Genomic DNA, 21,931 nt, shown 5'->3' with positions numbered 1-21,931 from the left:
TATTTTATCCTGTACAGCATTTGCTGCAATGAATAGTAGACCTTTACACAATGTCAGACATTAAAAAAAAATGTGCATAGGCCGAAATAATGTATATCCTAATTACAGGACACAGAATGTGTAGTCCTGGATCATGGGTTATATGCTGCTATCTTCAGGTTATTGGACATTGGCAAAAGCTTTTGCTGGAAATGCCCTCAGTGTCCCGTCATTCTGTGGGACTCCAGTTTTTAGCTAGTGTCATTAGGTGATGGACCTCTTCTCCACTAAGCAATTTCAACACCATTATTTTTCTTCTTTGAGTGCTTCAAGCTCTCATCTCCAGCCGACCCAAATAGCACAGTGACTATTTCTCCCTCGCGTTCCATGGAAGCTAAATTAGTGTGGCTGTACTGTTATTAGCTCATTTAAGCAATGGAAATATGACTGCTCTGGAAAGCTACAGAAAAATGTATTGCATAAATTCATGCTGTCTATACATTACCCAAAAAATCAGGGTGGGGGAGAAGAATGAGGAGAGCGGGCTATATAAACATACTATGGGAGGTCTATGTAGGAGAGAGAGACTGGGTGTTTTAAATACTGAGGTTTTCACTTGTAGGGTGTGCTGATGGGGACAAAAGGTGAGAAACAGGCATACAAGTATGAATATACCTGAGAACTGGGCATGCTTTAGGTTGGTCTACCAACTTGTGATATGAAGGTTGGCATCTCTGCATACATCCACACAATCACCTTTTACATACTGTGTTGGAACTCACATCCTTCTCTGCCATGACTAATCCCCATAATCAACTTTTTCCTACCTGCCCTGCTTTCTCCATTTCCAGCTCTCTTCTTTCCATTTCAAACCTCTGGTCTTTGGTCCCCACTGCCTTCCCTAAAATCTTGCCCCAGCATCACTTATCTTGGCTGCCTTATCTCCCCTCCTGCAGTGGCAGATCCCCTGGTTTCTTCTGTGGTCATACATTTGCTAGTTTATGCCTACAATATTTTTTGATATACCACATGCAGGGGCGGACTGACCATTTGGAAACACGGGCACTGCCCGAGGGTCCGGGGTCAGTAGGGGGCCCCATGAGATGCCCCTGGTACCTTTTTCATAGGCTGTTTGAGTTTGGGCAAGGACACAAGGGCCGCATGATCCCCTGTTGTCCGGGGGCCCCATGAGTTGTCAGTCCGCCCCTGAGCACATGACTGATTTCTCACCAATATCCAAATTGTACTATCTCTACACAGTTATGATATCTTCCAACCATCCCAGATCCTTCAGGACTGTCCTGAAAGTTAAAGGTAACCTCACAGCCCCAGTCCATTGTAAGATTCTCAATGTCCAGTCTGACCACAGGTATTTGTCAGAGCACATAGGGGCTTGTTTTGAGGATATGACTGGGCATTGGATTGTTCTGAATTTGCAGCAGTTAACTATTACACTCCTGGAGACAGAGAAATAAAGAGTTGGCTGTTTTTGCAGTGGTGTGACCAGGTGGGATGAGTTTACCTCTATGCTCTTTAAACCTTGGAATTTTTGGGGGTCCAACATTTCTGTAAGTGGATAGAGCTTATGTTGGTGAAGGAGCATGGGCATCATAAGAGTTACTGACACTTGTAGTCCATTAATCACAAGATTTCATATATCTTCACATTTGTTGCTGAAGTGAACTTTTTGCATGTTTTGAGTTGGCACATTAATCACTGTGTTGTTGCTCTGAATGTATTGTATAATTTATGCTCATTTGAACTGTATCATTTAAAAGGGCAGCATACCCACAGATTTATACATTTATTTTGTGTCACCTATCCTGGCATTTGGGTAGTGCAGTGTCTCTAAATTAGTTTTTGAGATTATTTTTGTTACTTTTTTTTTTGCACAATTTTTTTTTTGCTAAATTGCAGAATGTTTTTCTACAGTTAACAAAAAGGTGTTACTGTATACATAAATCACAGTCCCACATATAAAGACAGAGCCCTGGAGCCTATCACTCTCTGCTGTGTGTAAAATACTTTTCTGATTGGTTACCTGTCTCCTTTTCTTCACTGTTGTTGCCTGAAGTTCATAGCTACCTCCTCTGTAACTGGCCACTCAGTGTGCTGTAGGGGGCGGGCAACTACCCTCTTAGGGGCAGAGTCAGATCACGTACACTGCTGAAAACTGGCAGCACTTTGCAATGGAGAAGAAATGATGAGTGTCAGCCTGAGACAAATGCTCTTTAATCCCATGCTGTGTCCAGGCAGATGGCAGAAAGTTTACAGGTGTAGATTAAACCTGTCCCAGATTCTGATTGATTAATCATTGGCAATCAGAAGCTGGTCTCAGGCTGCAGTCACAATACACCTCTCTCTGCGCTGACTGCTTCATCTGTACAGGACTCTGCAGCAGGATGAGGGCACAATGAGTGTTCTAAGAATGGGGCCCAACCCACTAGCCTCTTCCCCAGTAATGCATTCTCTGTGTCCCTCTACCAGCTCTGCGGTCTCTATTTCTTCCTCATACCGGTGGTATTTGTGTCTAACTCCTCCCCCCATCCTTCCTTGTCCTGTGGTCTCTGTGTCCCCACTCCCCCTAGTCTTGCAGTCTGTTTCTCCCTCCTCAGTCCTGCATTCTTTGTATTCCCCACCAGTCCTGTAGTCTCCATGTTTCCTCCCCATTCTTTCAGTTTTCATGTTCCTCCCCCCCTCCTGCAGTCTCTGTGCCCCTCCCCAGGTTTAGTCTCTTCTAGTCCACCTCTCCATCCTGCAGCCTCTGTGTCCCTCCCCAGTCCTGCTTTCTTTGTGTCCCTCCCCAGTCCTGCTTTCTTTGTGTCCCTCCCCAGTCCTGCTTTCTTTGTGTCCCCCCTCAGTCCTGTGGTCTCAATGTTTCCTCCCATTCCTGCGGTCTTTATGATCCTCTACCAGCCTTGTATCTTTATTTGAAAAAGTGTAAAAATGGCGTTACAATGCAGTTCCCAGTGCTGCTCTTTTTATCCATGTTCATAACCACTTAGAATTCTCGCTATGATGAATGTAAACTATAATATTTAGACAGCTTAGATTAGCACAATTGAGCATTTTAGCAAACAGGGGTGCACCTCTGTGTAGTTAATATTAAGATGACAAGGATTGCAAAAATGACTCAGGCTAGGCTGTACTGGGAGAAATATGTAGACTGCCATTGCTGACCTGCTTCTGTAAATACTACTTGCCTAGCTGTTGTGGTAATGCAGCAGTTTCTCTCCTTTATTATTCACTGATCAAGTGACAAATATGTCTATTAAAATTTGGGGATGTCAGATACTGCAGGTTGTATTCGGCCATCTCTTGATCTCTGGAATACATAAATGTTCAGTGCCGCCAAACTTTCACATCTACAAAGGATATAAAAAGTCTACACACCCCTGTTAAAATGTCAGGTTTCTGTGATGTAAAAAAAAATAAAAAAAGATAAATCATTTCAGAACTTTTTCCAACTGTAATGTGACCTATAAACTGTACAACACAGTTGAAAAACAAACTGAAATCTTTTAGGGGGGGGGGAGGGAATAATCATAAAAAACTAAAATAATGTGGTTGCATAAGTGTGCACACCCTCTTATAACTGGGGATGTAGCTGTGTTCAGAATTAAGCAATCACATTCAAAATCATGTTAAGTAGGAGTCAGTGCACACCTGCCATCATTTAAAGTGCCTCTGATTAACCCCAAATAAAGTTCAGCTGTTCTAGTAGGGCTTTCCCGACATTTTGTTAGTCGTATCCTACAGCAAAAGCCACGGTCCACAGAAAGCTTCCAAAGCATCAGAGGGATCTCATTGTTAAAGGTTATCAGTCAGGAAAAGGGTACAAAAGAATTTCCAAGGCATTAGATATTTCATGGAACAGAGTGAAGACATCAAGTGGAGAAAATATGGTGCAACAGTGACATTACCAAGAACTGGACATTCCTCCAAAATTGATGAAAAGACAAGAAGAAAACTGGTCTGGGAGGCTGCCAAGAGGTCTACAGCAACGTTAAAGGAGCTGCAGGAATATCTGGCAAGTACTGGCTGTGTGGTACATGTGACAGCAATCTTCTGTATTCTTCATATGTCTGGGCTATGGGGTAGAGTGGCAAGATGGAAGCCTTTCTTATGAAGAAAAACATCCAAGCCAAGCTTAATTTTGCAACAACAAATATGAAGTCTCCCATGTGGGAGAATGTGTTATGGTCTGATGAAACCAAGGTCGGCTGTATTGGCCATAATTCCAAAAGATATATTTGGCGCAAAAACAATACTGCACATCACAAAAGAACACCATACGCACAGTGAAGCATGGTGGTGGCAGCATCATGCTTTGGGGCTGGTTTTCTTCAGCTGGAACTGGGGCCTTAGTCAAGGTAGAGGGAATTATGAATAGTTAGAAATACCAGTCAATATTGGCACAAAACCTTCAGGCTTCTGCTAGAAAGCTGAACATGAAGAAGAACTTCATCTTTCAGCATGACAACGACCCAAAGCACACATCCAAATAAACAAAGGAATGGCTTCACCAGAAGAAGATTAAAGTTTTGGAATGGCTCAGCCAGAGCACAGACCTGAACCCGATCGAAAATCTGTGGGGTGATCTGAAGAGGACTGTACACAGGACATGCCCTCACAATGTGACAGATTTGGAGTGTTTTTGCAAGGAAGAGTGGGCAAATATTGCCAAGTCAAGATGTGCCATGCTGATAGACTTATACCCAAAAAGACTGAGTGTTGAAGCACCTTTTGATTTTATTACAGCAAAGTATTAGTTTAAGGGTGTGCACACTTATGCAACCATGTTATTTTACTTTTTTTATTTTTACTTCCCTCCACCTAAAAGATTTCAGTTTGTTGTTCAACTGAGTTGTACAGTTTATGGGTCACATTAAAGGTGTAAAAAGTTCTGAAATTATTTATCTTTCTTTCATTTTTTTACTTCACAGAAACCTGACTTTTTAGACTTTGTATATCCACTGCATGCTTTGGAGAGGTGGAGAAAGAGAAGCTTTTTTTTTTATTCCCTTACATTTCTGCCCCTTCGCACCTCCCCAATACAATGAGATGCATTACAGTATGCAAGTTAACAGTAGTACTTTCCATGTTAACATGCATTGCTGTAATGCAGCCCATTGCATCACAAAATGAGAAAAAAACAGGCATACACCATTTTTAACACAATACACAGTTGCCATCTTTGTGTTGTGGTACATTAGAATGCACAGTTGAAATGTGTTATTATGTCTTATTGCAGGTTACTGCAATGCATAGGTGTGAAGCAAGCCTTCAGCTGTGGACTTACAGTTGTGTTCAAAATAATAGCAGTCAGACATCCCTAACCTGATCAATCACTGTTTTTGGTAGAAATGATATTTCTACATGGCAAATAATTTACTAGCAATTGTAGTAGAGTAATAGAAATCCAACAGACCCAACAGTCGTGACATGCATGCTGCTGATTCTGTGTAATTGAATCACTAATTGAAAGGGGCATGTTCAAAATAATAGCAGTGTGGAGTTCTATTAGTGAGGTCATTCTTTGAAAAACAGGTGCCCTTATTTCAGGAAGGAAGGCAGCAAATGTTGTACATGCTGGTTACAGTGCATTTCTCTCTGAAATTCTGAGGAAAATGGGTCGTTCCAGACATTGTTCAGAAGAACATTGTACCTTGATTAAAAGTTGATTGGAGAGGGGAAAACATATAAAGAAGTGCAGAAAATGATAGGCTGCTCAGCTAAAATGATCGCAAATGCTTTAAAATGGCAACCAAAACCTGAAAGACATGGAAGAAAGTGAAAAACTACCATTCGAATGGATAGAAGAATAGCCAAAATGGCAAGGACTCAGCCAACAATCAGCTCCAGGAAGATCAAAGAAGGTGTAAAGTTCCCTGTGAGTACTGTTACAATTAGAAGACGCCTATGTGAAGCCAAGCTATCTGCAAGAAGCTCCCGCAAAGTCCCACTGTTGAAAAAAAGACGTGTGCTGAAGAGGTTACAATTTGCCAAAGAGCACATTGACTGGCCTAAAGAGAAATGGCGCAACATTTTGTGGACTGATGAAAGTAAGATTGTTCTTTTTGGGTCTAGTGGCCGGAGACAGTTTGTCAGACGACCCCCAAACACTGAATTCAAGCCACAGTACACTGTGAAGACAGTGAAGCATGGTTGCGCAAGCATCATGATATGGGGATGTTTCTCATACTACGGTGTTGGGCCTATTTATCTCATACCACGGATCATGGATCAGTTTGAATACATCAGAATACTTGAAGAGGTCATGCTGCCTTATGCTGAAAAGGAAATGCCCTTGAAATTGGTGTTCCAACAAGACAACGACCCCAAACACACCAGTAAACGTGCAACATCTTGGTTCCAGACCAACAAGATTGACGTTATGGAGTGGCCAGCCCAATCCCTGGATCTTAATCCAATAGAAAACTTGTGGGGTGACATCAAAAATGCAGTTTCTGAGGCAAAACCAAGAAATAGAGAAGAACTGTGGAATGTAGTCCAATCATCCTGGGCTGGAATACCTGTTCACAGGTGCCAGATGTTGGTTGACTCCATGCAACACAGATGTACAGCAGTTCTCAGAAACAGTGCGACTACAACTAAATATTCATTAAGTGATTCAAAGGAAAGCAAAATCTTCAAACATTTTTCAGTTTATATAGTGAATGTTTGAGTTTGTAAAGAAGAATACAAACACTGCTATGTTTTTGAACAGTCTATTATTCACTTTTCTTCAATTTTTTTAGAGGAACAACACAAATTTGATATATTTTTCTTCATGTTTTGATTTGGAATAGAATGTGTAGTGTTCCCAATGCATTTGTGTGTATGGAAATAAAAGCTATTAGAAGGATTTTGAGCTTTATTCACTTTTTTCAACATACTGCTATTATGTTGAACACAACTGTACATTTAAGAGCCCATCCACATGTTGATCTGTGCTTTCTGAGTTAGCTGTCTGATACAGCTAGCATGTTCAGATAGTCATCAGAGGTATTCCCTGTATGTTTTTTTTTTTTTAACCTCAGAACTATAATAATGACAACCATATAGACATATTCAATAAAGTACTGTAAGTCTAGGTTCACACCTAAGCATTTTGCAGAAATGTACTACAGTCCATTTAACATGATTTCCTATGGGACATGTTCACATCTCTGCGTTTTCACCCGGTGCGTTTTATGAAAAGGGTCAGGGACTTTTTTAAAAGCTAAACTTTGCATTTTGGTTCAATAGACTTCAATGGAGACGCTGCAGAAATGCATGTAGTGTGGTTTTGACACGTCTTTGATACGTTTTGCATTTTAATCTGCCCAGCTACAAGTTGAAAAAAAAAATGCAAAACACATCAAAATGTATGTGCAAAAACGCACCGCAAAAAGCACTGCAGAAACAAATCAAATGCAGACTGCATAGGTGTGAACCTAGCCTTAAGGTGGTGTGTTCAGTGCAGTAACCAACAGCAGCCAGCCCCTTGATGTTGTTGAAGTGAAATCAGTAATTGGTTGCATGGTTGCAGCAGCTTTATGTATTCTGAACATTGTTCTTTGCCTTATTGATTGCATCCACCAATAGGGTCAGTGTTACTGGAAAAATCTGAAACCAAACCTTTTGGTCTCAGCAGTGGAGGCAAAGAAATAATGAGACACAGGGCTGTGTTACTCCAAGACAGGGTCAAAAGTGAAAGATGGGAATTCAATTTGTTCACCCTTGAAACGCAATGTAAACAATTATTTTCCCCTCAAGTTTTATAAACCAATCCCTGTGTTAGCAGAGGGACTGCTCAGAGGTTTAGAGAGAGGTGTTGTAATCGTATTTCAGTGTTTTCTGCTTTTCTCTTACATGACCTTTAGACAACACTGTAGACTTGATTTTTAAAATAACTGTTTTATTTGCTGCCATAGAAAATCTGTCTTTTTAATTTATCGATGTCAGCAAAATCTAAACATCTTAGAATTACCTATGAATTAAACTGTACTAAAAAGCCTTAAGCAATAACATTGCTATGTAATACATATTGTGAATATGATCCTCCCTCTAGCTCATTTTGTCTACATTGCATTGTAGACATAAAAAGGTCTGATATCCCAGAATGCAACGCTGCAGAGGTCCTTTAAAATGCTGAGCTTTGTTGCTGCGAACAGACAGCAGATGTTACTAAAAGCATTAACCTTTTTTTATGTAGTGTTTTCCTGTGCTTGGCACGTATGCACAGGAAATAAAGCCAGAGGAAAGCATGCAGAAATAAAGAAAGCCCTGTAGTAAAACAGGCCAATGTTTCCCTAGATTCACTTCTATCCTGTTCATTTTTGTTGTTCTATGTCTTTCTGTTGTATAGTTTGTATGTAACAAACCTGAAATACATAGTCAATATAGTGTACTTGAATTACAGCCATGTTACATAAATGTTCAAACAGGCAAAGAAGATAATGTTCAATTATCAAAGCAACCAATGATAACTAAATATCTAAAGCCAATTTTTTTTCTGTTTTGAATAGAGTAGAGAGGGGATAAAAACAAACAAACAAACCCCGTCTCTCATATTTTTTCAGTTTGTGCCCTATTGAATCTCTTGTTTCAGCTCAGAAGAGATTCTCATTGGTCAGTGTGGTCACGTGGCTGAACTGACAAATGACTTCTTGCCATTGCAAGCATTATGATGCTTACAGGCTCTTGCGTATACATCACAACAGCTAAGTGCAGTGGGGGGAAGAGGGGTGTGATTTTTTTTTGTGTGAAAAGCTGAACTTACCCTTTAGATTTTCAGGACATGCTTTCAGATGTCTACCTCCTTCTTCTTGGTCCAAGCAGCACCGATACACAAAGGTTTAGCGAAATGTTAAAAAAAAAAAAATTCACAAAGGCAAAAACATGTACACATACAGTAATAAAGGTCAGAGGGGTTAATCAGGTAAGAAGTAGTGAAATGGGCTAGTGACCTGGGGTGGTCACATAGGTGAGAATGGTCATAAAACTATTTCATAATAATTATGGCTATTCTCACCCCTGCCTCTCCCATTCCATTGCCCCCTTCCCTACTCCTTATCTAATGTTCTCATATTTATTATGCTGTGTGCATTTTTTCCCAGAGGTTGTTGTCTTTGCCTTTGTATATCAGTACTGCTTGGACTGAGAAGAAGGGGTTAAGCTGGCCATAGACTGGTTGCAGGAAAGAAAATCACAGTCAGTATTGATGGGGGAATCCTCCCTGTGGAGCCATTATGTTCCCCCTGCTGGGTGAACACAGTGATTACTGCTAGCTGTCCGCAATAATTTCATGTAAAATTGGATAGGCTGGTTGTACCCAAGTTGACCAATCAACTTGGGTACATTTAGTCTGCCCATGCATGGTTTGAATCTCGGCCAGTCCCTGCTGAACCGACCAAGATTCGAAACTGACTATGGCAGGCTTTAGATTTGACTGTTGAAAGCATGTTATGAAAATGTAGCTGTTAGCGCGTATAAAAAGAAAAAAAGGGTGCACAGACAGTACTCAACTGTGTTATAAACCCAGTAAAAAGAGATGATGCAATGGGGAATGTGGTATGTGGGCCCTAATTGTCTTGTGACAGTACTGAATATTCTCAGCTAGTATTCTTTGGCTGAGCTGCAAATGTTGGTCACTAAGGTTTTGAGAGAAAAACCTTCATTGTCTGAAAGTGGCAGTGTATTTCTGTAAGCTGGTGTAACATTGGTCAGCTCATTCTCAAGGTTTTACAGAATGCATTGCTTTTGATGAAACAAAGAGCAAATGATCTGGCACTAGTGTAAGCATAATATAAATGTAATCCTACACTTTTAGGCAGTTAAAGCAAACCTGACATAAATTGTATGATTCCAGCTTTTGATTCCACACATGGCTGTCAATGCACAAAATAGACCTTGCATATACACACATGACACCAAGCACAGAGCATTGTGTATTTGCTTTGCGGTGCTTGTAATGCAAATGCATAGAGACATGTTGAGCTGAGGTCCATTTTGCATTGAAAGGCACCACAATGCACATTGTAGTCTTTTAGCAGAGCTTGACATCAACTCCTAACTCCTGAACCTTTCTGTTAGTTAGTGAGGCAACCCATCATATCATAGGACAGTGGGAGGGCTCAAGGTCTGACTGGATGGAGTCAGGAAAAGTCAAAATGTATGTGTGTGTGTATATATGTGTATACAGTCATGGCCGAAATTGTTGGCACCCTTGATATTTCTCCAGGAAATCATGTATTTCTCACGAAACGTATTGCATTAACACATGTTTTGCTATACACATGTTTATTCCCTTTGTGTGTATTGGGACAAAACAAAAAAAGGGAGGAAAGAAAGCAAATTCGACATAATGTCACACAAACCTCCAAAAATGGGCTGGACAAAAGTATTGGCACCCTTTCACAACTGCGGATAAATAAGAATGTTACAAGCATGTGATGCTCCTGTAAACTCACCTGGGGCAAGTAACAGGTGTGGGCAATATAGAAATCACACCTGAAAGCAGATAAAAAGGAGAGACGTTCACTTAACCTTTGCATTGTGTGTCTGTCTGTGCCACACTAAGCATGGACAACAGAAAGAGGAGACGAGAACTGTCTGAGGACCTGAGAACCAAAATTGTGGCAAAATATCAACAATCTCAAGGTTACAAGTCCATCTCCAGAGAACTAGATTTGCCTTTGTCCACAGTGCGCAACATTATCAAGAAGTTTGCAACCCATGGCACTGTAGCTAATCTCCCTGGTCGTGGACGGATGAGGAAAATTGATGAAAGATTGCAACGCAGAATAGTCCGGATGGTGGATAAGCAGCCCCAAACATGTTCCAAAGACATTCAAGCTGTCCTGCAGGCTCAGGGAGCATCAGTGTCAGCGCGAACTATCCGTCGACATTTAAATGAAATGAAACGCTATGGCAGGAGACCCAGGAGGACCCCACTGCTGACACAGAGACATAAAAAAGCAAGACTACAGTTTGCCAAAATGTACTTGAGTAAGCCAAAAGCCTTCTGGGAAAACGTCTTGTGGACAGATGAGACCAAGATAGAGCTTTTCGGTAAAGCACATCATTCTACTGTTTACCGAAAACGGAATGAGGCCTACAAAGAACAAAACACAGTACCTACGGTAAAATATGGTGGAGGTTCAATGATGTTTTGGGGTTGTTTTGCTGCCTCTGGCACTGGGTGCCTTGACTGTGTGCAAGGCATCATGAAATCTGAGGATTACCAAAGGATTTTGGGTCGCACTGTAGGGCCCAGTGTCAGAAAGCTGGGTTTGCGTCCAAGATCCTGGGTCTTCCAGCAGGACAATGACCCCAAACATACGTCAAAAAGCACTCAGAAATGGATGGCAAAGAAGCGCTGGAGAGTTCTGAAGTGGCCAGCAATGAGCCCAGATCTAAATCCCATTGAACACCTGTGGAGAGATCTTAAAATTGCTGTTGGGAAAAGGTGTCCTTCCAATAAGAGAGACCTGGAGCTGTTTGCAAAGGAAGAGTGGTCCAAAATTCCGGGTGAGAGGTGTCAGAAGCTTATTGATGGTTATAGGAAGCGACTGATTTCAGTTATGTTTTCCAAAGGGTGTGCAACCAAATATTAAGTTAAGGGTGCCAATACTTTTGTCCAGCCCATTTTTGGGGTTTTGTGTGACATTATGTCATATTTGCTTTTCTGCCTCTGTTTTATATTTGTTCCAATACATACAAAGGGAATAAACATGTGTATAGCAAAACATGTGTTAATGCAATACCTTTTTTGTGTGAAATACTTGATTTTCAGGAAAAATATCAAGGGTGCCAACAATTTCGGCCATGACTGTATGTGTATATATATATATATATATATATATATATAATCTTCAGCTGTCTGTATCTCTGCCTATACTGATTTTTGAATGCAGTTTTGTACACGCTAATCTTTACTTGTGTATTTTTAAGCAAATGCTCAGTTTGAATCACCTGGTTTTGGTTAGTAGAAGTATTTGTGGCTATTATATTGATCAAGGCAGAAAATGTCTTATTTAAAGTTTCTGTCTCTGTAATGCACCTAATGTACTGCTTTAAACATAATGCCGTTGGGGAATAGAGATTAAAGTTTTTAAATTGATAGTTTCTCTCACTGCTTTTAAAGTCTCAGAGCAGTAAATAAATATTCTGCTGTTTGTGGACAAAGAGACAGTCTGGCATTTATTAATAGTGGAGACAGGCATACATAATTATAAGCTGTGAGACTGCAGGAAACTTTTGTAGTGTCGCCCCTTGCCAGACAGGCTAGTCTGGTAGTAGATAGGACGCCTTCATTATTTAGAATCTCCCCTTAAGTTACTGTGACCCAGTATAAACTTCCCTGATCACATGTTCTCTACACAAATGATCAGATTACACAACCCACATTCATAACACCACTGTGCTTTTTATACTGCTTGCAGGAAATACTATTCTTTCAACTAACCAATTCAGTTAGTGAATGGATAGAGATGTACTCTTCAGTGCTGCAGCGCTTTACCAATTTAAATGTATGCATTCTGAAAGGTATGATAAACATTTTTCAGAAACATCTTCAGAAGTATGTAGTTTATTACATTTTTCTTAAATGTTCTATTTGCCAAAATGTTTCTCAGAACTATTTCTATTTTTAGAAATGCCTGTCCTTATTTAATCAAAAGTAGCAACTGCAAGTTTAGGACATTTTTTTTTTGTACTTTGCTATTCCTTCTAGCCTTCCTTACATTATTTTGCAATGGTACCTCTTCTTGTTTCCAAGCCTTACCTTTACTTAAAGGTCTCATGCACATAGGACGTTTTAAAAACGCTCCTCCTCTTGGCAGCAGTGTTTTTGACAGAAAAATTGCCTGATGCTTATAATAATGTCTTAACACTTTTACAAGCGTTTAGGCACGTTTACAGGCATCAGGTGCTTGGGTATTTATTTCATTGGCCAGAATAATAATTTATTCTGGCTATTGAATTGAATTAACGCTCAAGCACTTAACACGCCTTTAGAAATGCCTGACACCTCTAAAAGTGGCTGTTATAATGCTCTGTGTTCATGAGGCCAAACTATTTCCATCTTCCAGCTGTGGCCTGCTCCAGTGTTTACTTTTTTGAAAAAAAAATCTCTTTATCTGTTTGTGCAGCCCTTTTCAAATCTGTGGTGACCAGCACTGAAAGGAATGGGAGTGGGACACAGCTGGGGTGGTAGTGTGAGTTCATTTTAGCTCAAGAAAGGATTTGGGTGTGGAATTGGTTAGTTGTCCATAACTTTATTCAAATCTGAAACATTCTCTTTGCAGCAGAAATCTATGCTTGTGTGTGTGTGTGTGTGTGTGTACACACAGTATCTCACAGAAGGGAGTACACCCATCACATTTTTGTAAATATTTTATTATATCTTTTCATGTGACAACACTGACGAAATGACACTTTGCTACAGTAGTGAGTGTATAGCTCAGCAATGGGCAAACTACGGCCCGCGGGCCGTATACGGCCCGGCGGACCTTTTAATCCGGCCCGCGGAGCTAGGCTCCTCTCACAGTCCGCCCTGAAGACCGGTGTAGCATGAAAATCTGTCTCCTATGAGGATCTGTCCCCCTCGACGTATCTACGCATGTGCCGGAGATCGCCGATCGGCTGCTAATGCCTGAAACTGGCACATGCGCAGATACGTCGAGGGGGAAAGATCCTCATAGGAGACAGATTTTCATGCTACACCGGAACGGCGTGAGAACACGGCGAGAGGAACGCGCGGAGCAAAGGTAAGTGAATTGACACAGGGGGGACTTTGGGACTTAATATGGGGGATGAATTACTATATGGGGGATGAATTAATATGGGGAATTAATTACTATATGGGGGATGAATTACTATAGGGGGGATGAATTACTATATGGGGGATGAATTACTATATGGGGGATGAATTACTATGGGGGATGAATTACTATATGGGGGATGAATTACTATATGGGGGGATGAATTACTATATGGGGGGATGAATTACTATGGGGGGTGAATTACTATATGGGGGATGAATTACTATATGGGGGATTAATTACTATGCTTACTATGGGGGAATATTACTATACTTACTATGGATGACACATACACATCATTCATCTACTCTTGGTCCGGCCCCCGGGTCCAATATATGAACCCATTGCGGCCCTCAAGTCAAAAAGTTTTCCCACCCCTGGTATAGCTTGTATAAGTAAATTTGCTGTCCCCCCAATATAACTCAACACACAGCCATTAATGTCTAAACCGCTGACAACAAAAGTGGGTACAACCCTAAGTGAAAATGTCCACATTGGGCGAAAAGTGTCAATATTTTGTGTGGCTACCATTAATTTTCAGCACTGCCTTAACCCTCTGGGGCATGGAGTTCACCAGACCTTCACAGGTTGCCACTGGAGTCCTCTTCCACTCCTCCATGACGACATCACAGAGCTGGTGGATGTTAGAGACCTTGCACTCCTCCACCTTCTGTTTGAGGATGCCCCATAGATGCTCAATAGGGTTTAGGTCTGGAGACATGCCTGACCAGTCCATTACCTTTACCCTCAACTTCTTTAGCAAGGCAGTGGTTGTCTTGGAGGGGTGTTTGGGGTTGTTATCATGTTGGAATACTGCCCTGTGGCCCAGTCTCCAAAGGGAGGTGATCATGCTGTTCTTCAGTATGTCACAGTACATGTTGGCATTCATGGTTCCCTCAATGAACTGTAGCTCCCCAGTGCCGGCAGCACTTATGCAGCCCCTGACCATGACACTCCCACCACCATGCTTGACTGTAGGCAAGACACACTTGTTTTTGTACTCCTCACCTGGTTGCCACCACACACACTTGACACCATCTGAATCAAATAGGTTTATCTTGGTCTCATAAGATCACAGGACATGGTTCCAGTAACCCATGTTCTTAGTCTGCTTGTCTTCAGCAAACTGTTTGCAGGCTTTCTTGTGCATCATCTTTAGAAGAGGCTTCTTTCTGGGATGACAGCTATGCAGACCAATTTAATGCAGTGTGCGGTTTATGGTCTGAGCACTGACAGGCTGACCTCCCACCCCTTCAACCTCTGCAGCAATGCTGGCAGCACTCATACGTCTATTTCCCAAACACAGCCTCTGGATATGATGCTGAGCACGTGCACTCAATTTCTTTGGTCGACCATGGCGAGGCCTGTTCTGAGTGGAACCTGTCCTGATAAAGCGCTGTATGGTCTTGGCCACCGAGCTGCAGCTCAGTTTCAGGGTCCTGGCAATCTTCTTATAGCCTATGCCATCTTTATGTAGAGTAACCATTCTTTTTTTCAGATCCTCAGAAGTTCTTTGCCATGAGGTGCCATGTTGAACTTCCAGTGACCAGTATGAGAGAGTGAGCGTGATAACACCAAATTTAACACACCTGCTCCCCATTCACACCTGAGACCTTGTAATACTAATAAGTCACATGACACCAGGGAGGGAAAATGTCTAATTGGGCCCAATTTGGACATTTTCACTTAGGGATGTACTCACTTTTGTTGCCAGCGGTTTAGACATTAATGGCTGTGTGTTGAGTTATTTTGAGGGGACAGCAACTTAACACTGTTATACAAGCTGTACTCTCACTACTTTACATTGTAGCAAAGTGTCATTTCTGCAGTGTTTTCACATGAAAAGATATAATAAAATATTTACAAAAATGTGAGGGGTGTACGCCTGTTACATACTGTGTGTGTATGTATGTGTGTATATGTGTGTGTGTGTGTGTATATATATATATATATATATATATATACATACACACACAACATATATACACATACACACTACTGACTAAATATCTCATGCATGATGTCATAAATCTTAAATTGTGCAAGCTTCAAGATTATAATAGATACTATAAAACCTAATAATAATGAAAAAATATATAGACAACAGTGAGCCCATATACAACACAATAGATCGTTCGGCTTGAACACAGTGTTATAATGTGCAAATGAATAAACAGTCTCTCTTTTGGGACACATTATCTCATACCAATCCACTTTAATCTTCCATGATATTGACTCCCCACAGGCTCTAATCTGATTTGCTTTTAGAAACTGAAGAAAAGTTTTATTTAAGGCTGGAGTTCTTTTTTTTAAACATTTTCTAAGTAGATGAGGCCAAGGAAAATGTATTCTTGGCTGTATATCTCTTGGTGTTTAAAATCCATTAGATTATTCCTTTTTGTTTACATGTCTGTATGTCTAAGACACACAAGGAGAACTTCAGTTCCTAAAAAGTCACAGCAGTATGAATACTACATAAAAAGCATAATGTAAACAGTTCCAAGAAAAACAGTTTAATTCATATTTTCCTTCTGTGTTTTTTTTTCTCTTCACATTTTTCAAGGTTTCCAAGGTGAATGGAATTACTCGATTATCATCATCGAGTTCTAATGCAGTCGGTGCCAAAAAGACGAGAGAAGTGAGACCTTCACCGTCCAAAACTGTGAAGTATACTGCAACGGTGACCAAGGGAACTGTCACATACACCAAAGCCAAGAAAGAACTGGACAAGGCAACCAAACTGAATCACAGCAAAACCAGTTCATCTGTTCACCACACAATCTCAGGGACCACAGAAAGCAGCAATGCAAAAACTCGTAAACAGGTGCTATCTCTTTCCACATCCAAGCCCAACTGTGCCACTGGTATTAACTGTGTTAAGATGAATGGCAAGTTGAACAAAAAGGCATGCACTAGGGAGGAGGGAAGGCAGTTAAGGGAAGGACTGCGCAATTCAAAAAGACGTCTGGAGGAAGCAAACCACCCCAGTAAGGCCCAGCCTTTGGTAAAGAAAATTAAAGTATCCGCCAGCTTACCTGAAGTCAGAAGCAAGAGGCATGTGGCGGAGAAACCGGTGCTTAATGGACATGTAAAGAAAGAAGTGCCAGAGAAGATGCTGGAGAGAAACAGGCCAAAGCGGGCCTCAGCAGCCAAGATCACATCAGTTACACAAACCCGCAGTAAGACAGAAGATGCTGGCTGTGAAAATCGCTCTACCTCACAGACAGATTCCTCGCACAAAACTCTGGACTCTAAGCCAGAAAGAAATGCTGAGAAGGCCAGGTGTGTAGCCATGTGTGAGATCCCTGTCCTCCGACCCTCTGCCAAGGAGTTCCACGATCCCCTGATCTACATTGAGTCCATCCGAGCCCGAGTAGAGAAGTATGGGATGTGTACAGTGATCCCTCCGCCAGACTGGAGACCCGAATGCAAGCTGAACGATGAAATGCGCTTTGTAACACAGAGTCAACACATCCACAAGCTTGGTAGGCGCTGGGGTCCTAACGTGCAGCGGCTGGCCTGCATCAAGAAGCACCTCAAATCTCAGGGCATCACCATGGACGAGCTTCCACTCATAGGTAGGAGTATAAAAATAATAAAGGTGCATGTTAGATCCTTTCTTCTCAATATCTCTATTTCAACAGGACCAGTGCAGTTGAATACACAATCATACACTTCATGTCATGTTTATTTCAGTTTCCTTAACACTGAATAACAGATTGCACATATACTTGTTATTAGAGATTTCTTTCCAAAATGTTTCCTTTTCTTTCTGTTCTCTGTGTCGTTCCTCTGTAGTGATCCACAAAAAAAGGGCGTAAAATGCTGAGTGTGAAAATTATATCTTTTTTCAAAAATATTCCAGTTATTAATGATCTCTTTATGAACAAAACGTAAAAAAAGATCAATTCTAGCATTAAAAGGAATGCCAATTTTATAATTTTTTGTTTCTTATCTGATCCTCATCAATGTATTTATTTTAGACCTAAAGTGTTGCTAAACCCATGAGCCTGCATTCACTATATCCAGTCTTCCACACTACACAGAACATGGAAATGCAGTTTTAGTAAATATAAACTGCTAAATGCCTTTTCTCATCAGCAGTATGTAGCAGTCTTGTGACTTCTATCAGTGCCCAGCTGAGCACTGGTTAATCTTGCAGGAGAAGTTTTAATTCTCCTCTGACTGTCCTATGAGGCTGCATAACCCCTGACCCTCTGTCTGGACAGCGCTGATTGGCCCTGTGCTAGTCACATGCACTCTCCCCCAAAAGAAAAAAAAAACTCTAGCAATACACACCAAACAGAGCATGTGCAGTCTTGCCACTGCTGCTGTAACTATAGCAGATGGGTTGGGGAGGATCAAAAGAAGGGGAGGATCAGAGAAGTGACCAAACAGCCTTTTTACACAATGCAGAGGATTAACCCCTTATGTTCCACAGTGAGTGAAACAAGCATGCTTTACTGCATATACAGACTGATTTTACTGTTGTGGGTTTGTAACACTTTATCTAGTCATCTTATTTTAAGGAACAGTTGTATACCTAATAATCTGCCACTGCCACTATGTCTCTGTGTCAAACTTTCATTTTCATATCTGTTTTTTGCCATAGTTTGCATCTCCTTGCTCTTTCCACTGGTTCTAGCTGTTTCTGTTTGGCCATGTATTTCTTATGATTGTTCATGGTATTCTATGAGTCCTTTGCTTAAGCCATAGTCCTTCATAATCTTTAGGCCACAACATCAAAAGCCAAAGCATGCTTGCAAAAGAAGCTGTCGCCTTTATTTGACCACACATCAATAGGTTTAGTCACATGAAAACTATATGTACAAACATACAAAGGATCGTTGACATTCCTTACACAGGAAAACATGGACTACTAAAATTGTTGTTTTTATTGTAAGAACAGTAGAATGATACAAAGGAACTACAGTTCTAGCTAACGCCTTCTGTCCTGCAATACCACTTTCTAAGTTCTAGGGAGGTTTGTGTAAATGTGTCCTTCAGCCTATCTTAAAGATGCAGGCACACAAGACATAGACCAACACATACTGCCATTCGCTATGCTGAGTTTCGATGCAACATTTCCTTCTCTTCTGTTTCCTTAATTTTTGTGAGGTTCTTATTCCATTGATGTAATGTGTACAGGAGGAGCAATGTACTAATAATGTATTCTTCTAAGGCAGAGATGGTTTCTTGATACTTTACCAAATCTGTTTTGGTCTGACTTTATTTGCAAATATCACTACAGACTCTAAATTTCTTTGCAGCTAAATCGGTCAGGGGTGGCTAATTGTATAGATCTTTTACTGCTTGTTACAAATATGTAAATACACCAATGACCATAATATGAGCAATAGTGCATTTTAAAGTGTTACTAAACCCATGACCCTGCATTCACTATATCTGGTTCCCCACAGTACACAGAACATGGAAATGCAATTGTTTTAGGAAATATAAACCACTAAATACCTTTTCTCATCAGTAGTATATAGCAGTCTTGTGACTTCTATCAGTGGCCAGTTGAGCACTGGTTAATGTTGTAGGAAGAGTTATTATTCTGCTCTGATTGTCCTATAAGGGCTGCATAAACCCTAACCCTCTGGATAGTGCTAATTGGCCCTGTGCTGATCACATGCACCCTCCCATAGAAAAAAAAAACTCTCTAGCAATACATACTAAACTGAGCATGTGCAGAATGACTCCTCGAAATCTGTATTATCAGCAGATGGATTGGGGACAGTAGCAGAAGGGGAGGATCAGAGAAGACAGTATCAAACAGCCTTTTTACACAATGCAGAGAATTAACCCCTTAGGTTCCACAGTATGACAAGTATGCTTTACTGCATATACAGACTGATTTTACTGTTGTGGGTTTAGTAACACCTTAAGTCAGTGTTAAGTGAACTGAATACTGTATCTGCTACTGCAGGTATCTGGAAGTTAATTTTATTACAGAAATATTTGTTGACGCTTTGTTGCTAAATTTAGTACATAGCCCCTACAGTCTTTCAATTCTTTTCCATGTTTCAGTTAGTACTCCTATGTTAATTCAAAATGTTTCACCAGCATTTTTCTGCTTTTCACAGCCCACTGAATTCATGTTTTGTTTTATTCAACCTTTGGGACATGATTCAATTTACAATCAGCCTTGGAGCCCTGATAATCACCTGCATTTGATTGGCTCTCAGTATATTCGTATGTTACACTTTCTGCAACTGAGCCTCAAAAATACTTTGCTGTACTTCTCGTATGTGTTTTGGATCAATTTAGTCCAAGACGCATATCAAATCTTGCAAGGGTTCATCTACTTTTGACAGCAAAGAAATTAAGTCAAAGTGCTTGTCAAGATACTAAGGTGGTTCAGGTTTTGAATCATATCTCTTCCCATGAATGCATGTGTGGGTCAGCACAGACATAAAGTGTGTGGATATTCACTTACGTTTTTACAGTAGTAGCACGTTCTTCCATGGATTGCAAAGACCTTAAAGTATTCCTTACATAAATTACTTAACGTGTTACTAAACTCAGGACCCTGTGTTCACTATATCTGTTCTCACACAGTACACAGAACATTGAAATGCAATTATTTTAGTAAATATAAACTGCTAAATACCTTTTCTCATCACCAGTTAGAGCAGTCTTCTGACTTCTATCAGTGTCCAGCAGTGCACTGGTTAAAGTTTTGTTGGAGGTGTTCTCATTCTCCCCTGATTGTCGTATGAGGCTGTATGACCCCTTTCCATCTGTCTGGACAGATTGGCCTTGTGCCGATCACATGTACCCTTTGAAGAAAAAAAACTCTAGCAATACACATCCAACCGAGCATGTGCCGTTTGCCCCTAAGGCTCTGTTCTATCGGGAGATGGATTGGGGATATTAGAAGAAGGGGAGGATAAGAGAAGACAGGATCAAACATCCTTTTTACACATTGATAAGAACTAACCCCTTAGGTTCCACAGTGAGTATAGTAGGCATGCGTTACTGCATATACAGACTGATTTTACTGTTGTGGGTTTAGTAACACTTTAAATTAAGACAGCAGTGATGTTGAAGAAAGAAGAACATGTTTACAGCGTTTGACTTGAAGTATTTTACAAATGTTCTTTTCAAATTCTGTAGCTACTGTAAATACTGCTGTTTTAAAATGTGCAAAAACAGAACTTAAAGTCAGATTGTCCTTCTGTGTGCTGACATTACCATGCATATATCTTGCAGATATATATGTATATAGTAAGGGTTGTCACAAGTTTTTTTGGGTTTAAGTGATGTAGATCTTGAACTCGGCACACAAAGTGCGATAGAATAGAGAAGATATGGGTTGTGGGTGGAGGGAGGCAGGATTTAGTTTTTATTTCTTAAAGCTGTTTGAATTCTAGATTCAGTTGTTATGGTGGAATCATTTTATTCCATATAGGGGATCAGGTCCCTTTTTCAGAATGTTTGGCCTTGGGATTTAATCCTGTGGCTGTCTCCTCACTTGTGACAACCCTAAGTACATATGTGGAGTTTCCTAAAAAACCACAAATGTTTTAAAGACTATTTAAAAAAACTGATTTCTCTCTGTTTCTTTGTGGCGATGTGCCTACTAGGCATTCAAGAATCTTTCACAGCGCTTTGTCCTGAAAGAAGACTGGGCCAGAAGAGCCCCATTATGCCTCTGCGTTCAGAATTCAGCTCTTCATTTTATCATTTCAATGCCTAATTATTAATACATCACCACCATGCTGCCATTGAGACAGAATGGGAGTTATGTATTATAAGTTTGACCTTGCTGAACTGGGACTAATTGAAAAGTGAAGTACCCGTCAGTGCAGTGAAGTCCAGAGTGTGTCCTGAGCAGCGTATCTTGATCTCTGCCGCTTAAGGTGTGGGGGAGATACCAGCATGCATCTCTGAGAATGGGTTTCCAGCAATGTATTGGTATCTGCAAGAGGTAAATGGGCAACGGCCAAGGTTAGTCCTAATGTTAGTCAACAACATTTGGTAAGTCGAAATAATTAAGCCAGAACCTCTGGGAAACAAATTATTTTGCATCATGTTACCTTCTTGTGCACATCCTACATTAGACTGTGTAAACCTTGGATTTTCAGACATTCCCTGTGTCTCCCCAGTAATCCTGACCTTAGCTTTGTTGTTGT

General features: G+C 40.7%; 1 protein-coding gene across 1 annotated transcript in view; it reads left to right on the top strand.

Annotated features, from left to right (window-relative positions):
- The window catches only part of JARID2 (jumonji and AT-rich interaction domain containing 2), a 175,685-nt gene that overhangs the window by 88,981 nt on the left and 64,773 nt on the right, over positions 1-21,931 (top strand). The window contains exon 6 of the mRNA XM_089682296.1: positions 16,354-17,368. Coding sequence (XP_089538422.1) covers positions 16,354-17,368 — 1,015 coding nt within the window. The remainder of the gene's footprint in view (positions 1-16,353; positions 17,369-21,931) is intronic.

The sequence above is a fragment of the Staurois parvus genome, unplaced genomic scaffold (genome assembly GCF_062004578.1).
Source record: "Staurois parvus isolate SC_StPar_1 unplaced genomic scaffold, SC_StPar_1.0 ptg000287l, whole genome shotgun sequence".
In the NCBI taxonomy this organism is placed as follows: domain Eukaryota; kingdom Metazoa; phylum Chordata; class Amphibia; order Anura; family Ranidae; genus Staurois; species Staurois parvus.
Note: the sequence above shows the minus strand (reverse complement) of the source record. Positions and strands in the feature narration are given on the sequence as shown.